Below are 24,029 nucleotides of genomic sequence, written 5' to 3'. Positions count from 1 at the left end.
TGTCACGCGGCTGTGAGTGTTACCCTTTTTGTACAGGCAGCCAGCCATGGCTGTCACTCGTGCCAAACTATAGGATATCCACATCAGGCTACAACTTTACCAGCTTTGCTCTTCCATGATGTATGACTATCTGAGACAGGAACCACTAAATAAAGCCACCGAGGGAGATGGTCTCAAGCGCACGGGCAGAAGCAAGCCACGGCAAAATGTCAAAGAAAGTTAAAACGCGTCCCCTGAAGGACGAAACGCAATCTACAGAGTACAGGGTAGGGCAACGCCAAGTATCCTCTCGCCCATGTGAAACCGCTAGGATCAGCTCAGCCACCGGGTTCTATAGCCGTCATTCGTGAGTCGGGAACAGGTGGGTCGTAGGAATCCGATCCGTGCTCCTGGGTTCTTTAACTTTTGCTTGTCACCTTTGATTTGACCTCCAGGGGCCTGTGTTCTGTATTTCCCGTTGTGCCTGGATAGTGGTTTCAGCTTAAATTTCAATGGGATTGGGGGCGTTCGGGTGAGCTGGAAAAGGGACCAATCCAGAGCCAGCCCTACCCTAATAAGGCAGAGATTATCTCCTACTATTGCAACCTTAATGTTTTGAAAGATAGAACGCACCCAACAGAAGGTGGTGCGGTGATCGGAATCTGGACTAATACGATAAGCTCGTAAACCATACTCGTTCTCTCCAGGCCGGGAAATATGCGCGCCAAAGTCCTGGTCGAACATGGAGTCGCATGCACAGCCCCGATATCCGGTGTCTTTCCTTGGATTGTTGCGGGCCTGTGTGCACCCGCAAAATCTTGCTTGTTCCGATAGAAAACTGACGTTAGTTTCAGTGCGAAACTGACGAGTTTCCCAACAGAGAAAATGGGGTTTTCACAGGGCAACAGGCCGACTCCAGCAGTGGGTCTCACTAGATGCCGATCTGCCAGCACAGCCAACGATCGGCGAAAATGCTCCTGCGGAGTCGATAGAAGGAAGAAAAGACATCTTGGCATCGAGCTAAGGATCTCTCGCCCGCCAATGATGCCCTGCACATCTTAATACTGCCTAGGGCGTGTTGGTGGAGGACAGGAGAGCCTTGTTTGATATAGGACATTTCCGAGAAATCATACATAGGATCGAGGACGACCACCTGCGTTCTTTCACCCTTCTGTTGGTTTCCAAAATGTCTTTGCTCTCCAGGTGAAGTAGCCTCGACAATATGGCTCCTCCGGCACAATGGCGCCGTATCTACAACCAAACCCTTACACTCATTCACAAGAATCTCTTGATCTCCTTCAAATCTCCTGTTGCGACGTTTATCAAGGCCTTTCTTCTCCCAATCATTATCACAATTATCTTTGTCTGCCTGAAAGAAATCAAGCCGGATCTTGACTCGTCAAATGGAATATCACGCAACGGACGACCCGTTCTGGACCTACCGGAGGCCATGGCGGCCAGCTCTTCGCCGTCCCTGGTATTTGTCATGAACCACATCAGGGACTCCCGACTCACCGATATCGTCAAAGAAATTCGAGATGACCCAGACATGAAGCCTTTTGATGTCGGGGTTGTTGATGATCCTAACCGACTATTTGATTGGTGCAGACAGTCCATCCAGGGCACGAGTGACTGCTTCGCGTCGGTTATCTTCACTTCCTTCAACAAAACCCATGCCGAATACAACATCGCAATCGACGAGGACGCCCTCAAGAATACGCCCTACAGCTACAGCCCCGGACAATCTACCCTCTCGAAGCGCATTCTCCCCATCCAATGGGCCTTGGATTCTCGGATCGGTGGGTTCGCGTCGGCCAAAAGGCCCACCGAGAAAATGTTCAGTGGCTTTTTCGATAAATCTGGTTCGAACTCGATGGATATGCCTACTGAGATATACTGGCTGTCAATTGTCAGTTTCTTCGCCGCTCCCTTATTTGTCTTCCTCCTTCTAGTCGCAACCTACCACGTCAGCAGCTTTGTGGCAGGAGAGCGACAGAACTCCGTGGCGGAACTTCTCATGGCCCAGGGAGTTGGCACTATTCCTCGCATTCTGTCCAACATGCTCTCGTTCTGCGTTCTCTATGTCCCCGGGGTCATTATTTCGTCCATCATGCTCGGCGAGTTGCTGTTTAAACACACCTCTACCGGACTCGTTTTCATCCTCATGTTCCTCGCTTGTTTTTCATTCATCGTTTCGGCGCACTGCATGGGGTCTCTTTTCGCCAAAGCCTCGACCGCCGCTCTATGCACTACTATCTTAACATTCATCCTCGGACTCATCACAATCACCCAGAGCCTAATCTCCACCAAAGGCACCGGCCAAATAATCGGTCTCTCACTCGTCTTTCCTCCCTACGCATGGGCCAGCCTCATTCGAGACATCGCGACAGCAGAGATGGGCGAGCGAGCGTTTCCGGATAAGAAGGCGCAGGAGCAGAGGCAGACAATAAATGGGAATCTATTCGCACTGTTCTTCATCTTGCAGATCATTGTGTACGGGGGATGTACGTTCCTCGTGGAGCATTTCCGATGGGGTGTGCCGCAGCAACGCGAGTGGACTGAGTCTTCGGATGAAGTGGCGCTTCGATTGGGTAATCTCTCGAAGACGTTTAAAGGTGACAAAAAAGCCGTCAATGGGCTGAATGTCGAGGTAAAGAAGGGCTCGGTTACTTTCCTGCTAGGTCCCAATGGAAGTGGCAAGACCACGGCTCTGAAGTGTATTTCTGGTATGATGAAGGTAGATACCTGCTCGAAGATTCAGTTTAGTCGCGATGGCCATTCGTTTGGCTTGTGTCCGCAGGATAATGTACGTTTTTTAATACCCATTTTCTGTGAAGGTACTGATTTTGTAGGTTCTTTGGGACCCACTCACTGTGAACGAGCATGTCCGTATCTGGGCGAAGCTTAAGACTGCCGGAGCCGATATGGCTGCTATGAAAAACGCGGATGATGTTATTGCTGAGTGTGGCTTGACTGGAAAGGCACATTCGGCCTCAGAGACGCTCAGTGGAGGCCAGAAGCGGCGACTGCAGTTGGCTATTGCGTTTTCCGGAGGATCCCAAGTGTGCTGTATAGACGAGGCATCCAGTGGGCTGGTATGTTTCTGTTTCCCTCTTCGTACTTTTTTCGGGGCCATCGCTGACCTCTATAGGACCCATTATCTCGTCGCAATATCTGGAACATTGTCCAGGAAGGACGCCGACATCGCACCACCGTTCTCACGACCCACTTCTTGGACGAGGTTAGAGTCCTATCCCCAGTTTTCTGAAGCTAGCTGACACCGGTTAGGCCGATATTCTCGCCGATCATATTGTCATCATGTGCAAAGGCAGCCTAGTATGTCAGGGATCCAGCACTTCCCTAAAGTCCCAATACGGCGACAGCTACAGAATCCGCATGGACGACGATGACGAAATCGCTTGTAAAGCCTCATCGTCTGCGGAGGCCACTCAGAAAGTCCTCGAACTAGAGAGAATACGCGACGGCATGGCTTGTCACGTCACATTTCCTACCCTCGAGCAGGTCTTCTTGAAGACAACGTCAGCATACGGCACGGCGGTTGACGCAAGTGGAGGTGATGGCATTGTTGGTGAGCAAGAGGGCACCGATGATTCGACCACGGCTGTCGAAGATAAGATCCTGGCGCTTGAAAGTGAATATGCTGGACAAGATCTGAACCTGGATGTTGGGCGCTCGGTGGGAATCTTTCGACAAATATGGGTGCTCTTCCGGAAGCGCTATCAGTTGCTGATGCAGTGGTCTGGACTGACTGTTTATGCGGTAAATCTTGTGATCCCGATCTTGGTCGCAGCAGCCTTAACCAACTTTCTGTACACCTGGAAAGCTCTTGATACGTGCGAGAATATATACGACCGATATGTCAATCCCAGTGGTGCTGAATTCCCTCCTCTGATGGAGGCAATAACGGCGATGAGTCCCGGAGGTCCTGCTGCCATTTTGGGGCCACGAAATTCGTTTTCTGGCGATGTGCAAGACGCACTTTATCACGACATTATGTGAGTTTAAACGAGCCTTCGAGAAATATCCCCCGCTAACGGACATAGTGCATCAATGTACTCTGGGCCGAATTCTCTCGGTCTTCAACCTAGAATTCTTGTCAATAGCCAAGACGCCTTTGAGAAAGCCATGTTCAACAGCTCTGGAAATGTGGGCTTCGGTCTTTACGCCCCTGGCTCGGGTGATGCGACATTTTATCATTCTGCGGATCCTTACTCTGCAGGTGTGTTTGACTTCTTGATCAACTGAGCGTCGGCTAATTTCAATAGGAAATGGAATGGGGGCCTTCAACTTCCTGACGAACCGCCTCGCCAACTCTACAGCTAATAATCAAGCGCGAATGGTCTCGACGACCTTGCGGACATTCCGCCATGCCGGCGGAGTCCATGATTGGAGGAATATGCCGATTGCTATTCTGCTGGTCATTGCTTTCATGGCCGCTGTGTCGACCACGGTGATTTATCCCAGTACGTCTATTATCATACCCACATTGAGAAATGCATTGCTAAGATCGCAGTGTACGAGCGAGTTTCCAAGGTCCGGGCCCTGCAATATAGCAACGGTGTCTCTCCATTTGCTCTTTGGACAGCGTACTTGCTATTCGACATGCAGTTCATCTTCGTCGAAGGTACGTGTCTCATCAGTATGACCGTTCCCGGTGACTGACTCAGGTAGCGCTTATCATGTACGGCCTTCTTTTTGTCAACCCGATCAACAACGTCTGGTACCGACCAGACTGCATCTTCGGTGCCTTCATTCTCTTCGGGATCGCCTCGTACCTGGGCTCGTATCTCATCTCCAACATCTTCCGTCGCGGGGGCTTCTTCACTTCTCTATCAATTCACATCGTGCTCTTTGTTCTTTACTTCATATCCTACATCGCGAACCAATACGGCGGCTCAGCAAGCTCCCGACAGGACAGTACGTGCTCCTCATTCAATTCCATGTTCAAGACAAGCCACTCACACACATATCTGTAGACTATGACAATCTGCAAGCCGGTCTCGGCCTCATCGCTCCCGCCGCCAATCTCGCTCGTGCTCTTTTCGTCGGCATGAACACTTTCGACGTCCTCTGCGGAAAGTGGGGAGATCGAATCACCACTTATCCCTTTGACTATGCGCTTTATGGAAGCGTCTACGCCAATCTCACCTACCAATGCGTCTTCCTCATTGGATGTCTCGCGCTGTCTGAATACGGCAGCGAAGACTGGGTTCGACCGTTGCTCTTCTGGCGCAGAAGGCTCCCCGTCAGGGTCCATCACCGCGTGAACGACACCGAGATGACTTCTTTCGAGAGTACGCGGAACATCATGGCCGAGCGACCGCAGTTCGTGGCTGAGAATCCCATCCTGGATGTCGATCGCGTGAGCAAGTGTTTTGGGAGCTCGTTTGCGGCGCAGAATGTCTCGCTTTCGATCTCGCCGAATGAGACGCTTGCGTTGTTGGGTGGGAACGGGGCTGGTAAGACCACCGTGATTAATATGATTCGTGGGGAGCTGAAGCCAGATTTTGGGAATGTCTATGTAAATGGGATCTCGATGTCACGACAGCCTGGACAGGCGAGGTTGAATATCGGGGTGTGTCCGCAGGACGACGCGGTTGATAACTTGACCGTGAGGCAGACACTGGAATTCTATGCTTCCGTGAAGGGGCTGCAGAGGGTCAAGCAAAACGTGGAGCAGGTTATGAATGCGTTGGATATTACCCAGTATGAGAAGATGGTGGCGAGGGCGCTGAGTGGTGGGACGAAGAGGAAGTTGACGGTTGCCATTGCGCTGCTTGGTGAGTTCCATGACCTTGCATTTGGAGACACGGTGATGCTCATCCTCATCTGATTGAATTTAGGAAACCCACCGCTGCTGCTGCTGGATGAACCGTCCACCGCGCAGGACGCAGGCGCAAAACGAATTCTGTGGCGGGCGCTCAAGCGCATTCGCACCAACAGAGCGATCCTGCTTACAACACACAGCATGGAAGAAGCTGAGTCTTTGGCCTCGAGTGTTGCAATCTTGCGAACGAGGCTGCTTGTTTCCGGGTCGTTGAATTCGCTCGGTGATGCGTATGGTGGAGCCTTCCGGCTACGGGGTGTGCGATGCGGCGGCGTCGGTACTGAATTGGCAAAGGACGCAGTGAGGAGGACGTTTTCGAAAGCAGGACTGCACGTTATGGAGTATGTCGATATGAACGGCTTGATTCAATTCTTCGTCAAGTACGAAAAGCGGAATTTGGGGCAGATCATGCTCATTATGGAGCGTTTGAAGGGAGGTACCGAAATGATGGGAGGTCATGCTGGGGAAGGAAGTGCCGGATCTGCATCTCCAGAAAAGGGGATGAAGGTGTTTGAGGAGTATACCTTGATCGAGCCGACTTTGGAGGAGGTCTTCATGAATGTTGTCAAAGAGGCCGAGGCATCTGAGGGACTATGACTGGTGTAGCGTGTCTGTTTTATTTCAGCTGTCAAGTTTTACATTCCCCAGTGTGCATCATGTTTTCAAGCGGCTTTTTTCCCCATAGATTTCAGTTGTAGAACAATACCTTTGTTCGGCAAGCTAGGCCCGGGATTCCACATCCTCTATGATACCATGCATTCAAAGTGCTATTTCTAAGAAATCTTCAGTTCCGTCTTGGAAGAAGACAGGAAGCAGGGAAGTCGGTTCATTCTCTCTGTCCTTGCATCGCAATAGCGGCGGTGGCGTATCCGTGTTTCAAGCAATGGAAGTCAGAGTAATGGGCTGGGATATCCTGATGCAGTACTAGAAGTCTTTCTGGGCCGCTTCTTTTCTTGTTCCCTGCACAATAGGAAGTTGGGTCCCGTACGTCATGGTAATATATTTCTTCTTCCCCCTAACCATCTACTACTGGATAAGTCATATTCAAGGTTTACCTGCAAAAGAATGCTAAGAATGGCATCCCTGCTGGTTGACATCATCCGGTGCAACTCACAAACAGGGCCCGACAGCATCGGTGCATGAGACGCAGCAAGTCGGTCAATCATGAAATATGAAATTAACGATGACGGCAATGCCGGTCGACAGCGTGGATCCTCCGGACCCGCCATGAGGTAATGGCGTTGACTGGGTGGGTTTAGCATCGACATTAGCAGGAATTAGGGCTTGTCGATCGCCCACGATGCATGACCGCCGACGAATCTCCTCCGGCGTCCCCTTGCCTTATGCCCCGCCACTCCACTTCGTTCCAAGACTGAATGTCAAGCTGGGTTTATTATGGCGTTCCTGTTTTGAGATGGAAAATCAACACTGATCATGGCCGTTCGCGTAGTTGATCATCGAGGGTATATAAGCGCTTCAGGGGTAGCTACTAGGATTCTTGCATCCAGCCCAGTCCAGTCCGACCGACCAAATCAACATGCATTTCCAGCTTCTCTCCTCCGCCGTTCTCCTTGGAGCCTTGTCGACTGCGTCGGCTGAGTCCAAGTTCAACCCTCTCGAGCACCTCACCGGCATCGCCCCCTATTACTACCCCAAACACCCTCCTCTGGACGGAGCAGCACCGCAAGGATGCAACGTGACGCGTGCCGCGTACCTTGTGCGACACGCTGCTATTTACGCCAATGACTTCGACTACGAGTCCTACCTCGAGCCGTTCATCGACAAGCTGCGAAACACCTCCCAGGACTGGTCGTCGGTCGGCGGGCTGCAGTTCCTGAGTAACTGGTCCGCCCCCGTGGATGAGGAGCATCTGGAGAAGATCACTCGTGTCGGATACCAGGAGGCCACTTCGCTGGGCTCGACCTTGCGCAAACGCTACTCGGGACTCAAGGCGCCGGAGAAGGTCTGGTCGTCCAGTGCCGACCGTACGGTCCGCAGTGCCAACGGTTTCATTGCTGGATATACCAACAACAAGAACGGCAGCGTGCATCTCCAGCAGGTCGAAGAGAGCGAGGATACGGGTGCCGACTCGTTGACGCCGTACAAGAGCTGCCCGGCGTATAGTGGATCATATGGAAGCGATCAGTCCCAGGTATGTGTTCCCTTCGCTCGTAAATTAAACGCGAGGCACAAGACCAACAGTTATTCTAGGAATGGGTCGATCGCTACACGAAGCCCATCATCGAGCGCCTCAACTCCCAAGCCTCGACCTTCAACTTCACCGTCTCCGACGTCGTCGCCATGTTCGAGCTGTGCGGCTACGAGACCGTCATCCGCGGATCGTCGGGCTTCTGCTCACAGAATCTCTTCTCGCAGGACGACTGGCTGGCCTTCGAATACGGCGAGGACGTGCGATACTTCCACAACGCCGGCTACGGTCGTGACGTGACGCCGCGCATCGGATACCCCTGGGTGAAAGCCAGCGCCGACCTGCTGGACGACTCGGCGTCCAAGCAGGATCTGTACGTGTCGTTCACTCACCGCGAGATGCCGCCCATGGTGATCACCGCGTTGGGCCTGTACAACAACAGCGCTTTCTCGGGCGCCAACAACATCAACGGCACTATGCCGACCGACCGCATCAACTACAACCGTGCGTGGGTCAGCAGTCGCATCCTGCCGTTCTTGACCAACATTGCCATCGAGAGAATGCAGTGTGACAGCTTCGGCTACGACGAGGGCGACTACTATCGCGTGCTAGTCAACGCTGGCCCTCAGCCGCTGGTTGAGTGTCGTGACGGGCCAGGTGACAGCTGCTCCGATGGTAAATTCAAAGACTTCGTGAAGGAGCTGGGCGGACTGTATGGAGGTGACTTCGATTCGTTCTGCGGTACCAGCAGCAACATCTCGCAGAGGTTGAGCATTTACGAATAAGTTGGTTTGGCGTCGTTGTGTTTCGACGATGATAATGACATGTTCTTATGACCTGGCAGAGTGCCATGGGCTTCTCTAGCAGTTTTTCTTGTTTGTCTTTTGAGCATCTACAGCATTTTCTAGCCTGACCATTTAATCACCTTTTAGAACACATAATGCATTGAAGTGATTCATTCGTTTCGCACTGGTTTCTGAGTGTTGAATCGATCCAACCAACCCGTCCCCTCCCATAACAACACACTCCCCAGCAGTATCCCTTTAAAGCTCCTCCCTACAGATATGATTGAACTTGTCTGGCATTAGTTCCATCTCTAAAGCAAAGTGCTGGACAACTCACAACGTCACATGTTCCACAGCTCGAAGACGAGGGGCAATTTCGATCGGAACTGCAGAAGTCGCCGCATCTCAGAGTCTGAGATTGTAGTTAGCTTGGGCTTATCCGGGGTTCAAAACCAGATATGTACATTGTTGTGGGGCATGGGATTCGGAATGGCTATGGCGAGCGTCACGAGTGCAAAGATGGCGAAGCGTTGAACTTTCATGATGTCTGCGAATGGTCGTTAGGGTTGTTGGTTGCGGCCGACGTGCCTGAGGAATGTGTCTGCTTTTCAACCTAGATGGTGTGATGCCATGTCTAGACGACGGGATGGGATGAAGTTATATGTTATCTACATGTTTCTTCTTCAGATGTATTTGTCAACTGAAGGTAACCAGGTCGATCAGGTAGTGTAGTGCAAGTTGTATATGCAGGTTGTCCTCGCCTCATGCCGGGAGGTGTAACCCATCGCCATACAGGCAGCGGATGGTGTAATTTCGGACCTGCAATTTGAGATCCGAAGAGCAATGCAGGAACCCGATCTCACTGCCTATTCTCCTGGATTTCAGGGACCTTTCGGCACTTTTTGACTTTTGCCCTCGTGTTGGAACCAAGTTCCGCAACGTTGGCCCGGGAGATATATCGCTCCAATTAGGCCGAGACAGAGTTGAGATTGGAGGTCAAATGACAGCTTCACGACAGCATGGCATGATAAGTTCAATGTTAAAATCTGGTCGGAGAGTAAGACAGAATCAGGCAGCCGTAGCATCCAACCTATGGAAGTCTGCCCACCGACTGCCGGGACTATACAAGACAGACAAAGAAACGGCCAGACCCCATGGACCGCTGACTCAGCGCCCGCCTGAGCTTATCGCAACCAAGCCCTGGCCGGCAGCCAATCAGAAGCGGCCATGGCTGGCGCTAGATGCGCATTCAGCCTAGCGCCCAGCCACCAGGGCCGGCGGACCAACGAGAGCGGCGGACGGCATGCGTCATGGAAAAGAAGCGGCCGTCGAACATCTCACGCGTGACACGAACTCCTGTCCAGACTTGCTCCCCTCCGTCTCTCCTGAAGGCCCTTTCCTCGCTGCCTTCCGTCCGTCCGGCTCTTTGAATGCGCAGCGAATACACCCCGGATCGCTCAATTCATTCCCTCCGAATGTCCCTCTTTCTACGACGGTCGGGATCATGTTGTTTCGCTCTTGGGTCTGTCTGTGTCTTTTCGGACAGACATCCGCCGCGTCGATAGCATTCGCTTCGCAAACGGAGCCCCTGGTTCACGCTGACTGGGTCAATCGGGATCATCGTCGCCTTGCTCCTGCAGCCGATGACAGCGATATCCGGGTAGCGACGGATATCGACTCCCGTGATACTACCGCACTCCGTCAATCGCCGTTGCACCTCCTCCTGTCCGATCCATCAAAGCACAACCGCAGCTCGCCGAATCGTATCTCCTCGTTTTCAGCATTTCGAAAATCAATTCGGCCGCCTACCGACGTGAGCAACATGGTGTCTGTCGTTCTTTATTGCACCCTCGCGGCGGCTATCGCATTCCTCTTTCTGACGATGTTGCTGGTGAATTTATATCGCAGACGAGATGGGGTCTGTCGTCTTGAAGATGACCCGAATGATGTCGTGCTGACGAAAATGGGGCGACCCTGTGAGATCGCGGATGAAGAAGTGTCGGATGATTTTGACGACACGGATTATCCCATGGGGTAAGGCGTGGGGTAGAAGTCGAGGGTTGGTCAAAAAGGGGTGGAATGATTTATGCATGTATGTACTTTGGTTTGTTTGCTTTTTCTCCTGTCGGGAGGCCTTACCTTCCTCTTTTCTCTTTGCTTTTGCCTGCCCCCTCATCTCTTTTCCTTTGTTCATTTTCTGCGTTCGAGTTCAGCGTCGGTGTTCTACGGCAAGGGGTTCAATCATGAGTAATATGAATGAGTCTAGATGTCATTACGAATTTGTTGACCAGGCATCAAATCAAATGCCTACTGCCCATTTCTGGCATTCTACATAGGCCATACACTATAGACATGCAAAAGGGCTAACCACTCAGATGTAGCAATAGCATTGATTCCTCCATTACGTACTCCCACTGCCTACCCTTACTGAAATCCGTATTCCACGTCCGCTACAGCAGAGCCTACTGAATGGTGGTGATGTTGAATACCACCAGCAGCGCGTCTATTCATCTAACATCGCATCGTCGTATCGAACGCACTCGCGTCGACGCTGCATGCTCGGTTAGCTTGGCTAGATAGGCCGCTGACGCAGAACTCACTCGATGGCAATAGTCGCAACGGCCACGACCCTCGCAGTCTCGGTCCCGCCGGCAATAATCACCACAACGTCCAAGCTACATCGATCAGCGTTTCTCACCGCAGGCATGAACTGTTGAGGGAATACTCACGGTCGTTGGCTCCGCATTCTCCGCGGCAAGCGCCATGCTAAAGAGGGCGACGAAGAGAATATGCATGAACTTCATGATGTCGTTGGGTGTTGAAACTCTGGCTTGCTTGGTTTGACTGTGAGGATTGATTCTGACACCGTTGAAGATGGCCACTTCGAGCCGGTCATCGAGCCCATATTTATAACCTGACCGTCCCCTTCGGCAGACCTCTCCTCACCATCGTAGAATCTCACTCCCCGCGCGGGCACAAATGGGAAGCGCAGGGACTCGTTCTCTCGGCGCATCACATGAAGTACTGTCTTGTCTCGAGCCGCCACATCCGCTGTATAACGCAAAGTAGACCATCAGCTGAGATGACTGCAGGAGTTGAAGCCATTCCCATCGCCCAGAGCTGACCATTGACCCCGAAGCTGAAGCTGCGAGGGGACTTCCCCGTCCTTTCGTCCTACCAATGTACCACTGTAGCCGGGCCATGTTGCAATTCCTCGTGCGGGGCAGGAAGTCAGTTTTTGGGGTCGGAAGCTTTATTGCCGTATTTGCAGGGTGACCTCGAGCTATATCAGACTGGGAAGGTCAGAAAGGCTCGAACTGGGTCCTGCGTCCGATGCATAAGGCGGTCCCCAGCGAGTGAGCAGGCATGGGATGTTCGGACACGTACCAGTATGGGGGACTGTCCGACATCTCGGAGGTTTCAGTGCGTGCCGTCAAAGACGCAACAAGGTTTATCGAGCCATATGGTTGTATCTTCCGGCCGAAGGCATTCCTGGGGTTGACGAAGACCTGCTCTCCTGGAAGTTGGATCCTGAGGCTCTCCAGAACAGACAAACGATGCATTCGGTGCAAACGTGCAAACGACGCCACGGCCTCACGTGCCGTCGCCTTCTCGCACCACCTCGACTGGCTGGAATTCCCTCACTCTCTTTCTCTTCTTCCTCGGATGTCTGTCCACACCGGCCAATCCAGAGCGTGGCAACATGCACTGCCCCTCGGTCCACTCCTTCACTGGAGAACGACGGGATATTCCAATGACAGACTCGTGATGAGCACGCAACCCGAAAAAGTCTTCCATTGAGATCCTCCGCCAAGGGCCTTGGCGACGCCGCCCAGGACTTCCAAGACTGGCCCAATTCGCCCAAGACGGTCTTCGCGATGCTCGACAACCAGCAGCTCAGGAACGTGCCCATTCTCGCCTGCTGATTGGCGGTCCATCGGCCGCACGCTCTGCGACCGCTTGGCGCCAAGTCCGCTCCTCTCGGCGGACGCCAGGGTCGAGGAACCAATGCTATCGGCGGCTGCTCTCACGTTCTGCGAAGATACCAATCGACCGGGCTGGAGATGACCGAAAAGACGAAAAACCACACGATGCCTTGGCGCGGTGCGTGCAGCCACCCGGTCATGGCATCAATATGGTACTTAACGTGCTCGCGTGCTCGCTCCTTCCTCCAATTCTCTTGAACAGCACGTCGTCAAAGCATCATTGCCTCTACTCGTTTCATACTCTCTCTTGCAACGCTCGAGCTTGTTGCTCGGCACTTCCTTGCCCATCATGATTCCCCTCGAGACCGCTCCGTACGACTGGATCTTGGCCCTGACCTCCATTGCCTTCGTCTTCAGTGCCTTCGGTAACGGTGCCAACGATGTCGCCAACTCCTACGCTACCTCCGTCGCTGCTCGGACCCTGAAGATGTGGCATGTCGGTATTCTGGCCATAATTACCGAGTTCGTCGGCGCTGTTGCCCTCGGAAGCCGAGTGACGGATACTATCAAGTCGGGTATCATCGCACCCGACCGCTTCATGGGCAAGCCCGGTACCTTCATGCTGGCCATGGGCTGTGCCGAGGTGGGTAGTGCCTTCTGGCTGATGTTTGCCACCCGTCGTGGATGGCCGGTGTCCACCACCCAGACCGTGGTTGGTGCCCTGGTCGGGGTTGGCTTTGCATCTCAGGCGGAAATCACCTGGGAGTGGAAAAGCGGCAGTGTCTCTCAGATCGCCGCGTCCTGGGGCATTGCTCCTGCAATTGCATGTGCCTTCTCTGCCCTGATCTTTGGCCTCCTCAAATATACTGTGCTGGAGCGCAAGGACTCCTTCAAGTGGGCCATGCGCCTGATTCCCCTCTACCTCTCCTTCACCGGTGCCATTCTCGCTTTGTTCATCGTTGTCGAAGCTCCCACCGCTCCTTCGCTGGAGGAGTTCGGTGCCGGTAAGGCTGTCGGTATCATCCTCGGTGTTCTGGCTGGTTGCTTGGTGGTGTCATACGCATTCTTCATGCCCTACTTCCATCGCCGACTGGTCAAGGAGGATGCCCGGCTTCGATTCTACCACCTTCCCCTCGGCCCTTGGTTGCTCAAGGACAACTGTCCTCTCTACTTCCCCGGCTCGGGCGAGCACTTCGTTATTAACTACTACGAAGACGCCTATGGTGAGACCCGCGCCGGCCAGAAAGACGCCGAGAAGAAGGCCGACGCCGGTAAGACCACCAACACCGACATCGAGCAGCGCGCCACCACCTCCGCCAACTCGACCCCCGAAATCCAACCCAAGAAGCCCATTATCGGCCCCCACGAGCGTTTCCTCCAGCCCGTCGAAGACCTCAGCTGGTTCAACCCCCTCAAGTACTGGGGTTGGACCAAGTTCATCCTGCTGCAGGGCGTCACCCGCGACGTCATCACCCACGACTCGGACCTCCTTCGTGCCATCCACGCCCGCGCTCACCGCTACGACGACCGCGTCGAACACCTCTGGACATACTGCCAAGTCGTCTCGGCCATCATGATGTCCATCGCACACGGCTCCAACGACGTGGCGAACGCCGTCGGTCCCTGGGCCGGTTCCTACGCGACCTACCTATCCGGCAGCGTGAACACCGAGTCCGAGACCCCCATCTGGTTCCTGGTCATTGCCGGCGTGCTGCTGGGCGCTGGCTTCTGGTTCTACGGATACCACATCATACGCTCGCTCGGTAACAAGATCACCCAGATGTCGCCGACTCGTGGTTTCGCCACCGAGCTGGGTGCTGCAATCACCGTGCTGCTGGCCTCGCGACTGGGTCTTCCGGTCTCTACAACCCAGTGCCTTACCGGTGCTGCGACCGGTGTCGCCTTGATGAATTATGATCTTGGTGCCGTGAACTGGCGCCAGCTCGGGTATATTTTCTGTGGTTGGGTTCTGACGCTCCCGTCGGCTGGTTTGGTTGCTGGGTTGATTTGTTTGATGGCTTTGAACACGCCGCATTTTTAAAAGTGCTTTCTCATGGTTGCTTTTGTATATATAGATTCTTTGGTTTTGGTTTTGGCTTGGTTGGTGATGACTTTATACCCTAAATGCAATTAATAGAGTTATTTGACTTATCCTTGATGTCTTCCTGGCGTTTCTTGAATTTTCTCATTACAGATTTATCTTTAACTTGTCGTACTACTGGTCTTCCTCTTCCTTTTCATTCTTTATCTCTTCATTATCTTTGCGATCCTCTGTTTTTTTATTTATTTTATTTTTAATTTATTTATTTATTTATTTTTTTTTTTTTTTTCATCGCGTGCCAACGACCGAAGATGCTAAGATTGAGTCAATGCTCCTCCGACTTGCAGGTCGATCAACCCGATGTCACGCCGATCGGAAAATGCCATGCTTCGCCAAGTGCTGCATGTCGCATTGGCATCTGGCACCTTGGGGATGTGCAGTGCGAATTCCCTCTTGAAATGGAAATATTGTGAGCGAGTCATTTCTGCTCGTGGTGTTTTTGAGGACCCGGATGTCTACGAGCTGTCATCGATGGCGGTCGTCGGGCGATCGCAATATTTCCTGCCAACTTTGGAGTTCTTCACGTCGTTATCCCACTAGTGAACTGAGGGACAGCCGGCTGTTGTCACCAAAAGACGTTGTTCATTGCGTACCTTGGAGACTGCAGAAGATGATCGACACGAGCCCAGGAAGATCATCCTCAAGGTTCCAGCGCAAGGTCCCCAAGCCCTTTATATCTATCCTCTTGGCCAGAATACATGGTTAACATCAACAATGAAGCTCAATCCCTTTCTCTTGGGGCTCTTCGCCCTCGCCTCTGCATCGCCCAAACTCCACGACTTCGACGCCCTAGGTGCCTGGTTCGACGGTGTCAACTCCATCAACACCAGTCATCATGTCGCACCGCCTGGAGCCAAAAGCAAAACTATCGCAATCGTGGGCGGAGGCATCACTGGACTCGCGACGGCGCTGATGCTCGATAGCGTGGGCGTGCACAATTGGGAAATCATCGAGGCGAGCGATCGCGTCGGCGGACGCTTCCGCACCAAATTCATGGGCGACACGCAGGAATGGGCCGAGATGGGTCCCATGCGGCTGCCTGTGAGGGCGCAGTATGCGGATGGCGAGACGGTCGAGTATTCGGACCATGCGATGGTGTTTCAGCTTGCTGCCTTGCTGAACGATATGAATGGTAATCATTCGGACTGGAGGATTGATTTCATTCCGTGGATTCAACACCACCCGAACGAGCTTCTGGCTCTAGGGACGGGTCGTCACCCAGATGGGCGTATTCCAACTCGCGCAGAAATTCAGCAAAATTCCAGTCTGGGACAACCGGATACGATGTCAACGTCCGAGTTCAAGCAGACGAAGTCCCGTATGGATGCGATCCTCTCGCGCAAGGAAAAGCTGAAGGCGATGCAAAGGGATGTTTGGCGCCAGCACAAACTCGCGATGGACGAGGGCCTCGACGACTGGAGTGAGCAGTCCATGATGCGGAATGCTTTTAAGGCCAGTGAAAATGTCACCGATGCTATCTGGACGGACTCCGACTACGACGTCTTCTGGGACGAGCTGCACCACAACTCCAACCTCGAACTCGACGGGTCCCCAGGCTCCCTAGGCAAAACCCAATGGACGTGCATCGATCGCGGTTTCAACCGTCTCTCCGATGCATTCCTGCCTCATGTGCGCGACCGACTCACTCTCAACCGGAAGATTCGCAAGCTCGAGTCCATCACCTCCCCTACGACCAACCAAACCATGACCCGGCTATCCTGGTTCCCATCCACCACCAACCGCACCGCGCAGTCCCTCGAGTACGACTACACCATCATGGCCGTGCCCTTCACCATGACGCGCTTCATGGACCTGCCATCATTCTCATCCGTCCTCTCGCGCGCCATCAGCGAAGCCGGCCTCCGCTTCAAATCCGCCTGCAAAGTGGCACTCCTCTTTTCGGAGCGCTTCTGGGAGCGCGGTCCACGCCCTATATTCGGCGGCAAATCCACACCCCCCAGCTCAGCCGTCGGTGCCCTCTACTACCCCATCTACGGACTCAACGAGTCCCGCCCGGGTCTCATCATGCATTACCGCGGTGGTGACTGGAGCGATCGCCTCGTTAGCTTCTCCGAGGAAGAGTACGTGCAGACGGTTCTGGACGCCGTCGTCGATCTGCACGGTGAGCAGGCAAGAGAGCTGTATACTGGTGTTCATGAGAAACTGTGCTGGTTGGAAGACGAACATACAGCAACGAGCTGGTGTCGTCCGGACGTCGAGCAGCATAAATTGTATATCCCGGCGTATCATCGCATGGAGCATAATACGGTCTTTGTGGGTGAGCATACCGCCCCGACGCATGCGTGGGTTAGTAGCTCGCTGCATTCGGCTGTGCGAGGGTGTGTGCAGGTCTTGTTGGAGATGGGGTTGGTGGAGGAGGCGAAGGTTTTGAATAAGAGGTGGATGGGGAGGTGGATTCATACTTAGCCTTTGTGGACTCAAAGTCGCATTGATATCTTATCTTATTTGAAAATCCAATGAATGAGCGTACACATTTCTATTCCAGCCAGTTCGGTAGCTTTCCCTTTCGTTTCAGCATTCGCCCCTTGCTGCATAATGACGCACTGCACTCTGGTAGCAATCTGGTCTGGAGTTGCCTTCATTGCCCGTGTAAGCTTTCAGTCCCAGGGGATTATTCGCACCTCTCGCTAACTTACTTTGCATTCTCAGAACAGCTGCGATGGTACGGTTGCTCTCTGATATCCCCCCAGTTTGAGCCACTTCTGAGGCTGAAAACAGGTTGCGATGCGCTTGAATTTGTAACCTCAACACAGTGTGGAAGGACCTGTCGTGAAAATATCTCAACCGAGTCATGAATGCCAAGAAATCTACCATCGACATCGTCATGCATAGATGTTTTCGGGGTGGTTACATCGTGCAAGGGGTAGGGCCCTTGCTACCTCAGAAACATCCGGCCATTGGAATGTTTATCCTGGTAGGGATAAATGACCCACCAGATAAGTCAGACTCAACAGAATTTCCTGGTTGTTTAATCGCAATGAAACTCAGACTGTATCTAACTATGGTGACGAACATGCCTTACCTGCTTATGAAATGTGTTATGACGCTAGCGATGACATCAATATAGAAAGTGGCTGAAAATGACTACTCCTCGACCCTCGGTCAACCGGTCATGCATAAACCTTTTTCGGGCACATTTCATTTCATATCAATGCTGGTTATTTGTATTTAATTACAGTTGTTGGTTTCCTCGCGTTTCTGGGGTTCTTGATTTTGTTCTCACATGATATAGACAGTATAAATCGATTACATGCAATATCTCTTCGTGAATTCTACCATTTAAATCCTGATGCTGTTGATCAATTCTAAATCATTGCCAAGGTCTCTGCCGTCGGAAGTCCTATCCATGAAATCTCGATCTATTCATTTTGTCTTTAAGCAGTATACATTTCTGCTCACCGTGGATTCATTGGCCCACTGTAACATCGAAAAACGGGGCCAGATACACAGATCCACAAGCGTCTTACTCCTTTAGGTCATTCGCCACACTGGGGTAGCAGAAACAGACGCTGTCATTCCAGTAGAGTGCATCCTGTGGGATCCCATCGAGTCAGTTGGCCACTAAACCGATAATTTAGCATCAGAATCCCCGATAAATGCGCTAAGAGTTATCGGTATGTGGCACTCAATCGTCTTTCCTCTCCAGGTAACACTTAATCTCTACTGTAATATAAAATGTCGCAGGCATATCCCATTGCTACACAGCTCTAAACAAGACTGCCATTTCTTTCGAAAGATCAAGATGATATCTCAACGAATTTACACGAATGACTCTGACACGATCATTCTGTCCCTCTATATCATATTCTTCCTCTATCACGTACAAAACAAAGGCACCTCGTACAGGTCATACCATCCTGGTAGGTGGACCCTGCCATGAACGAAGAATGTAAGCTAACATGAGTAGCCCTTCCTTGGCATACAGCGGCAGGTGCCACGGAGGTTGTTCTTTACTACCTTGGCTTCCGCTGCTCGCTCATGGCCGTGGCTGCATGCCTCATTCATTCTTGGACGGCCCTGATGCTCGTCAAGAACCTCAGAAACGGCTATCCGCCTCTAACAAGTATGGTCTGGCGCATCCTTCCCCAGATAGACACTCACATCGATAGGACCCATCTACCAAGCTGGTTCGGTCATGCGTCCCATCCAGATCCTGCACGCCTATTACACCCAAACTCCAACGGCCTACCATGACGCTGTCATGCCAATTCACGCATTCATCTACACCCGAGTAATGTTCTTTTTGATGGGAACAATGGGCCCAACCCTCTCATTTCAGAAGAACGTTAACTCGCCTTTCATCTACTCGGAAGCCATACTGGGCGGAGCCCTGATCGCTGTCAGCCATTCCAGCAAGCCTGAGGCCATTGGCATTTATCTGAGTATTGTGCATGTGCTGGGAAAGATTGGGCTGTGGACGCGAAGGCAGCGTGATGCCTGTCGGTATGAGAAACTTCAATTCCCCATTTACCGTGTATGGCGCTAAGGCTGGTGTTTACAGGGAGCAAGGGCTTTCTTTTTCGAGACCGGTGAGGCTGCTTTCGTCGCTGGGGTTGGTCACTGGGGGAGAGCTGGTTGATTCTTCCAAGGCTGGCGTCAAATGGGCGCCGGAAATTGGACATCTCCCCGGTGATAAAATGGGTCATAATTGGGCTGCTTTTAACTAGCTTGAGGCATGTGTATCAGTCACACTGCCGCTGATGATATGTATGGAAAGGAAGCTTCGGAATGCCATTATTTCTATGTGCTCTCGTTATTTCTTGTTTTTTCATAGATCAAATACAGCTTATACAGGCCCTGGATGCAATCAGCCACGATTTTCAGACGTTGGGACTTCCCAGAAGGCCAGTACCCAGGGGTTCTAGGAAATCTATTTTCTATGGCATGCACCTATATCCCGCACTTCATTCACTCCTTTCCCCTCGCAATAGACGCCGGAGAAGAAACTTTCCCCCACTCCATCCAACTCCCGTCGTACAACCTCTTGGGCATTGCATACCCCGACTCCTCCAACGCCACCTCCACCGTCGCCGCCGTGACCCCAGAATTGCAACTTAGAATAACTGGCTTCTCACTGAGCCCGGACTGTTCAAACAAGGCTCTCAACTCCGACGGTGTCTTAATCGCACCATTCTCATTCAATACCGTTGACAGAGGAATGTTCACAGAGCCGGGGATGTGGCCTCTTTGAATACTTGGGTCTGAGTATCCGTCCTCTCCGGTAAACAGGGCGTTTGTGCGCGTGTCCAGGATTTGGTAAGTTTGGTCGGCTTGCGCGAGAAGATCACACAGGTCCGAGTACGATATGACCTTCTCCTGATCAATCTGAGCACAAGGATACGTCTCCGCCTCTCCTGATTCGCGGGGTAGAGTGTGTCCCACAACATCCCCCGTTTCCACGGGAAGACCCAGTTCTTTATATAGCCTGAAGTTGTTCAGGACATGGACATGCTTGTGACCAAAAATGCGGAACATCCACGCCACCCGCGGAGCGTTGTAGGTTCCTATCTCTGCGGCGTCGTAGACCACCACGACGTCGCTGGGACGGAGACCGAGTTTGGACATCTCGCGCGAGAAAGTCGCGGGAGTGGGCACCATTAATGGATACGGAGTGTCTGGGTTCCGGATGATGTCCATATTGAAGAATCTATCTCTTTTTAGCTTGGTTTCTCAAGGTTCGAGTCCGGGTGGAAAATACATCGAACCCGGGATGTGGCTGGCATTGAAGAAGGGAATGTGCGCGGTGCGACCGGCGGCCACGGGGATGATTCTTTGGCTGTCATCGTGGGATTGAGAGTGTATCTCGTGGAAATCTTGTGGTGTGATGAGCTTTGAAGAGAACATGGCGATCTTGGCTGTTTGATCAAGAGTTGCAGGAAAAGGGGCCCGACGGAGGGGAAGAAATCGATGATTGTCGATTGATTGGACCGGATAAACAACCCACCGCCCTGGACTGCCTGGTTGTATACAGTCATAGTCATACAGCCACTCTGCCGTCCGATGAGGTCGACATTTCGTCAAAATTTGTATATCTCGCATGGACCTTTGGTCGGCTGCAAGCTTTTTTTTTTTTTTTTTCCTTTTTTTTTTGGCAACCACCTCATACGCCGGATTCACTAGTCTCCTCCCTCTCTTACACATTGCTCTCACACCCTCAGTATAGCTAAAGTCTTTGTTGCACATCAGGCACCATCCAAGATGCCGGATTACAGCGAGTAAATATTCAAAATTCCACCTCCTTTCCCCAGGTGTGAGTGCTAATATGAATTGCCCCCCAGAATATGCCGCTCCTCCCAATTCACCTTCCTCGTCGGCAAACAAAGAACCCCGATCAAGGTCCATTCGGCCGTATTCAAGGAGTGCTCCCGGCCATTGGCCGCTCTCATCAACAACGGAATCATGAAAGAATCCACCGACCGCGTTGCAGTGCTTGCCGATGTCGATCCTGAAGTTTTCACGGCAGTCTGCGAATACGCGTATACCGGCTCTTATAAGTCGCCCTCTTTGGACCCAGCAGATAACCAGGTCATGCGACTTTTAAGTTCTGCACTCGATGAGATCATGGCATCTCTTCCTACTCTAGCCACCCAGAGCTACAATCTTTTAGCAGAACCCGGTACGGCCCGGTATGTCGAACGGTGCAAAACGCTATCATCGAAGCTATCCGATCTACGCACGGCGCTCTCTGGTACGCTGATAGCAAACTTCCACACTTTTATATACGGCACTGAACCATCCCCAGTCAACGGAGTGGCATGTGCTCTCTTCCATGCCAAGTTATACATCTTTGCCACTAAGTACTTGGTTGAGGAGCTGCGGCAACTCTCCCTACGTTCAATCTACCAGGACCTCACACGTTACTTTTTCAGTACAGACGAGATCTGCGATCTCCTCGAATATGTCTACAGGCATACTGGGTCAGTTGAGCACGACGGTCGGTCGTCATTGCGAAGGATGCTCATTCGCTATGTTGCAGTCCGTATGTGGCGCTATTCGTCTGACAAGAGGTTCTCGGATATGCTGCAGTCCAATGGGGAAATAGGCGCAGACCTGATTCAAAAGCTACTTTTGTAGTGTGAAAGCAGCACCATTGCTGTCGAGCTTCTATGGCTGTATTTCACGTTCTTTTGAATTGTCATGGGCTTGACGAAATCTGGTTGCGGGAAGATACACCCTGATATCATGAGTGCGTTGGCTAATTCTTGAGCGTTCTTTCATTTCGGATGTAGCATATTCCCAAGTTTCGGTGCGCAAAAAGGATAAATAAAAATGAATTTCCTAGCTGTTTAATGACCCCAAGAGCACCATTCATTCCTCATCGTTCAGTATACTCTCAGCTTGTTCTCTACTCACGGTAGTTCCAACAGGTTTCTCGGTCTCAGTAAACCGGGAAGATACCCTGATAACCAGATCATTGATATCCTCGACCACCCAAGACCGCGGAATCAACACAAGCACAAAGAACGAATCTCTGTTCCGGACTATATGTTCCACATCAAGAAATATTCTACCCCTAAAAGACACCATCGATAGATTCGCCTCGGGGGTAGAATTCTGCTTCTTGTCGCTCATAACCCATGCAGCGTCATAGAGATCCAGCTGTCGGGCGCTATGAATACACCAGGCCGGGTCTTCTTTCGGGCACATCGCTTCCAGGAATGGGAAGACTGATGATAACGAGGGGATGCCGAACTCTACAGTCAGAATCAATATCATTCGTGAATGTTTCAAACAAGGTCAGACATATAGAGAGACTTACCATCCGGGCGATGCATCACCTTCAGTACAATGAGCTCCAGATTTTGGCTTTCATTCAAAGAACAGGAAAGCAGTTCCTCAACACCATCAGCCTGCAGCTCAAACCTCTCCGCGCAATGGTCCCGGAAGTCCATCCTCTCGGCGCTGCTATCGTTAGTATCCAGAGGTCACGACAATCACCTTCTCATGTAAACCTACCGAGCAAACACCTGATTTTCGATGCTCATCTGATCCACCGCCCTTCTGTTCTCCATTGTCGAATTTCTTCGTCTAATAGTCATTTCATATGGCCACTTTTTAGAGACTGTATAGGCCACGGAAAAGTAGTAAAGCACTGTGTCGTAGAAATCCTCCGGAAGGCGGAAATGGCGGTCTATGAATGATACCAATATCATGGAGGGCATTCGCTCGACGGAGTCGATTGTCCAGGTGAGATGCGTACCAGTATTTTTCGAATTGTGTCAAAGAGAGGCTTTCAAGTCGCTGTGGAAATTAAAGGACTCGGTCGAAGGCAGGGGCGGAGGTTAGTTGCTTGCATGGAATCCGCCGGGTGTTCGTATCCGGCGTTATGGATTCAAGTATCACGGCTTGGTTCCGTGGCTGGAATCGGCGGTCAAACTTGCGCCGGTCGATAGGTATGAGGATGCCGTGGTATCTGGGAAAGTATATTTTCTGTGCCTCCGGACAGACACGGTTAATATGCTCGAATGCTCGAGTCTCGTTGAGGAAGCTATCAAATTCGTCTTTTATGTCTTGCGTGGTGTACCATGTCGACGGGATGCGATACCATTGCTCTTGGGCGTGGTTTAGAGTGTATTCTGGAAACTATACCAATCTTGTTATCTTATGCTAGTGGGCACCTAGATGAGAAAGAGTGGAGTTTTATGTACTGTCTTTGCAGCATAGCTCGTCTTAACACCATCCTCTTTGGCGTATAGCCGGAAGACCACGATCGGGCTGCCATTATGTTCGTGTAATCTTCGTCCGAAAATCCATTGTCTGTCGGGGACAGGAAAGTGGAAGGTCGTCAGACCTTGGGGTTCATCCAACACTTTGAAGGGCGGCGTTTTTCCTGAGAAGAAGGTATCTATCCATGTTGGATCTTCCTCCATCGTAGATCTGGGTTGTGACCGAGAAAGCCCTGTTGAGACCTGGTTTGACAGACACGGGTGTTTTACTGGGGAAAATGCTCAACTGAAAAAAGTGTGGAATGGGGAGTGCTTTTGATGGGCAGTGGTGGCTTTACATACTACTACGACTGAGAAGGGAGTATATGTGGGATGCGAATCGAACATCGATGGATCAATTATTCTGCAAGGGTGAGCAACGCTTATCCAATCAAGAGACCAATACGGGTTACACAGAATCTCAGTGAAAGGCACCAGCACCCCTAGATCCGTTACAGCCGTCCCTACCTAGGCGTTGTGCTCAATGGCAAAGGCTAAACGCTAGGAATGGAAGA

At 51.8% G+C, this 24,029-nt stretch overlaps 11 protein-coding genes across 11 annotated transcripts; 6 read left to right on the top strand and 5 right to left on the bottom strand.

Annotated features, from left to right (window-relative positions):
• Positions 1 to 1,216: 1,216 nt before the first annotated feature.
• On the top strand, positions 1,217 to 6,406 carry P170DRAFT_318057 (putative ABC transporter; the record flags this gene model as incomplete). The annotated part of the gene is made up of 9 exons (XM_024843292.1): positions 1,217 to 2,785; positions 2,832 to 3,074; positions 3,268 to 3,995; positions 4,044 to 4,219; positions 4,266 to 4,463; positions 4,514 to 4,624; positions 4,672 to 4,917; positions 4,977 to 5,780; positions 5,844 to 6,406. Coding segments are annotated over 9 exons (4,638 nt in total), but the record flags the coding sequence as incomplete, so codon positions are not given.
• Positions 6,407 to 7,364: 958 nt separating this feature from the next.
• P170DRAFT_446510 (putative histidine acid phosphatase) lies at positions 7,365 to 8,761 on the top strand (the record flags this gene model as incomplete). The annotated part of the gene is made up of 2 exons (XM_024850803.1): positions 7,365 to 7,979; positions 8,039 to 8,761. The coding sequence occupies 2 exons, from the start codon at positions 7,365 to 7,367 to the stop codon at positions 8,759 to 8,761; spliced, it is 1,338 nt and encodes a 445-aa protein (XP_024703948.1).
• A 1,897-nt stretch (positions 8,762 to 10,658) lies between these two features.
• Positions 10,659 to 11,565, bottom strand: P170DRAFT_425682 (uncharacterized protein; the record flags this gene model as incomplete). Its single annotated transcript, XM_024847659.1, has 3 exons — positions 10,659 to 10,958; positions 11,362 to 11,436; positions 11,491 to 11,565. The coding sequence occupies 3 exons, from the start codon at positions 11,563 to 11,565 to the stop codon at positions 10,659 to 10,661; spliced, it is 450 nt and encodes a 149-aa protein (XP_024703947.1).
• A 78-nt stretch (positions 11,566 to 11,643) lies between these two features.
• On the bottom strand, positions 11,644 to 12,211 carry P170DRAFT_166433 (uncharacterized protein). Its single transcript, XM_024842601.1, has 2 exons — positions 12,149 to 12,211; positions 11,644 to 12,044 (listed from the first exon to the last, which is right to left on the bottom strand). Exon 2 carries the CDS (start codon positions 11,962 to 11,964, stop codon positions 11,704 to 11,706), a length of 261 nt encoding a protein of 86 aa, XP_024703946.1. The 5' UTR covers positions 11,965 to 12,044; positions 12,149 to 12,211; the 3' UTR covers positions 11,644 to 11,703.
• A 746-nt stretch (positions 12,212 to 12,957) lies between these two features.
• On the top strand, positions 12,958 to 14,903 carry P170DRAFT_436448 (inorganic phosphate transporter). Its single transcript, XM_024849157.1, has one exon. The coding sequence runs from the start codon at positions 13,037 to 13,039 to the stop codon at positions 14,726 to 14,728; it is 1,692 nt and encodes a 563-aa protein (XP_024703945.1). The 5' UTR covers positions 12,958 to 13,036; the 3' UTR covers positions 14,729 to 14,903.
• A 599-nt stretch (positions 14,904 to 15,502) lies between these two features.
• P170DRAFT_358625 (flavin monoamine oxidase family protein) lies at positions 15,503 to 17,215 on the top strand (the record flags this gene model as incomplete). Its single annotated transcript, XM_024844306.1, has 1 exon — positions 15,503 to 17,215. The coding sequence occupies one exon, from the start codon at positions 15,503 to 15,505 to the stop codon at positions 17,213 to 17,215; it is 1,713 nt and encodes a 570-aa protein (XP_024703944.1).
• Positions 17,216 to 18,551: 1,336 nt separating this feature from the next.
• Positions 18,552 to 19,295, top strand: P170DRAFT_474994 (uncharacterized protein; the record flags this gene model as incomplete). The annotated part of the gene is made up of 3 exons (XM_024853208.1): positions 18,552 to 18,669; positions 18,717 to 18,872; positions 18,919 to 19,295. 3 exons carry the CDS (start codon positions 18,552 to 18,554, stop codon positions 19,293 to 19,295), a joined length of 651 nt encoding a protein of 216 aa, XP_024703943.1.
• Positions 19,296 to 19,579: 284 nt separating this feature from the next.
• On the bottom strand, positions 19,580 to 20,664 carry P170DRAFT_407311 (sulfurtransferase). The gene is made up of 2 exons (XM_024846675.1): positions 20,508 to 20,664; positions 19,580 to 20,456 (listed from the first exon to the last, which is right to left on the bottom strand). The coding sequence occupies exons 1-2, from the start codon at positions 20,651 to 20,653 to the stop codon at positions 19,718 to 19,720; spliced, it is 885 nt and encodes a 294-aa protein (XP_024703942.1). The 5' UTR covers positions 20,654 to 20,664; the 3' UTR covers positions 19,580 to 19,717.
• Positions 20,665 to 21,007: 343 nt separating this feature from the next.
• On the top strand, positions 21,008 to 21,883 carry P170DRAFT_425677 (uncharacterized protein; the record flags this gene model as incomplete). The annotated part of the gene is made up of 3 exons (XM_024847658.1): positions 21,008 to 21,024; positions 21,088 to 21,497; positions 21,552 to 21,883. 3 exons carry the CDS (start codon positions 21,008 to 21,010, stop codon positions 21,881 to 21,883), a joined length of 759 nt encoding a protein of 252 aa, XP_024703941.1.
• A 234-nt stretch (positions 21,884 to 22,117) lies between these two features.
• P170DRAFT_474991 (uncharacterized protein) lies at positions 22,118 to 22,821 on the bottom strand (the record flags this gene model as incomplete). Its single annotated transcript, XM_024853207.1, has 3 exons — positions 22,118 to 22,503; positions 22,569 to 22,711; positions 22,766 to 22,821. The coding sequence occupies 3 exons, from the start codon at positions 22,819 to 22,821 to the stop codon at positions 22,118 to 22,120; spliced, it is 585 nt and encodes a 194-aa protein (XP_024703940.1).
• Positions 22,822 to 23,059: 238 nt separating this feature from the next.
• On the bottom strand, positions 23,060 to 23,679 carry P170DRAFT_425675 (uncharacterized protein; the record flags this gene model as incomplete). The annotated part of the gene is made up of 2 exons (XM_024847657.1): positions 23,060 to 23,392; positions 23,458 to 23,679. The coding sequence occupies 2 exons, from the start codon at positions 23,677 to 23,679 to the stop codon at positions 23,060 to 23,062; spliced, it is 555 nt and encodes a 184-aa protein (XP_024703939.1).
• Positions 23,680 to 24,029: the final 350 nt, after the last annotated feature.

This window comes from Aspergillus steynii, assembly GCF_002849105.1.
Source record: "Aspergillus steynii IBT 23096 chromosome Unknown P170scaffold_4, whole genome shotgun sequence".
NCBI lineage: Eukaryota > Fungi > Ascomycota > Eurotiomycetes > Eurotiales > Aspergillaceae > Aspergillus > Aspergillus steynii.
This window is presented reverse-complemented; position numbering and strand designations above follow the sequence as displayed.

What these genes read in the sequence shown, in the direction of transcription:
- P170DRAFT_407311 (XM_024846675.1), bottom strand. Translation starts at nt 20,653, where the DNA reads ATGTTCTCTTCAAAGCTCATCACACCACAAGATTTCCACGAGATACAC. An exon ending in AGCCACATCCCGGGTTCGAT is followed by an intron (nt 20,457 to 20,507) that starts GTATTTTCCACC and finishes AAAAAGAGATAG; the next exon opens with ATTCTTCAATATGGACATCA.
- P170DRAFT_166433 (XM_024842601.1), bottom strand. Translation starts at nt 11,964, where the DNA reads ATGGCCCGGCTACAGTGGTACATTGGTAGGACGAAAGGACGGGGAAGT.
- P170DRAFT_436448 (XM_024849157.1), top strand. Translation starts at nt 13,037, where the DNA reads ATGATTCCCCTCGAGACCGCTCCGTACGACTGGATCTTGGCCCTGACC.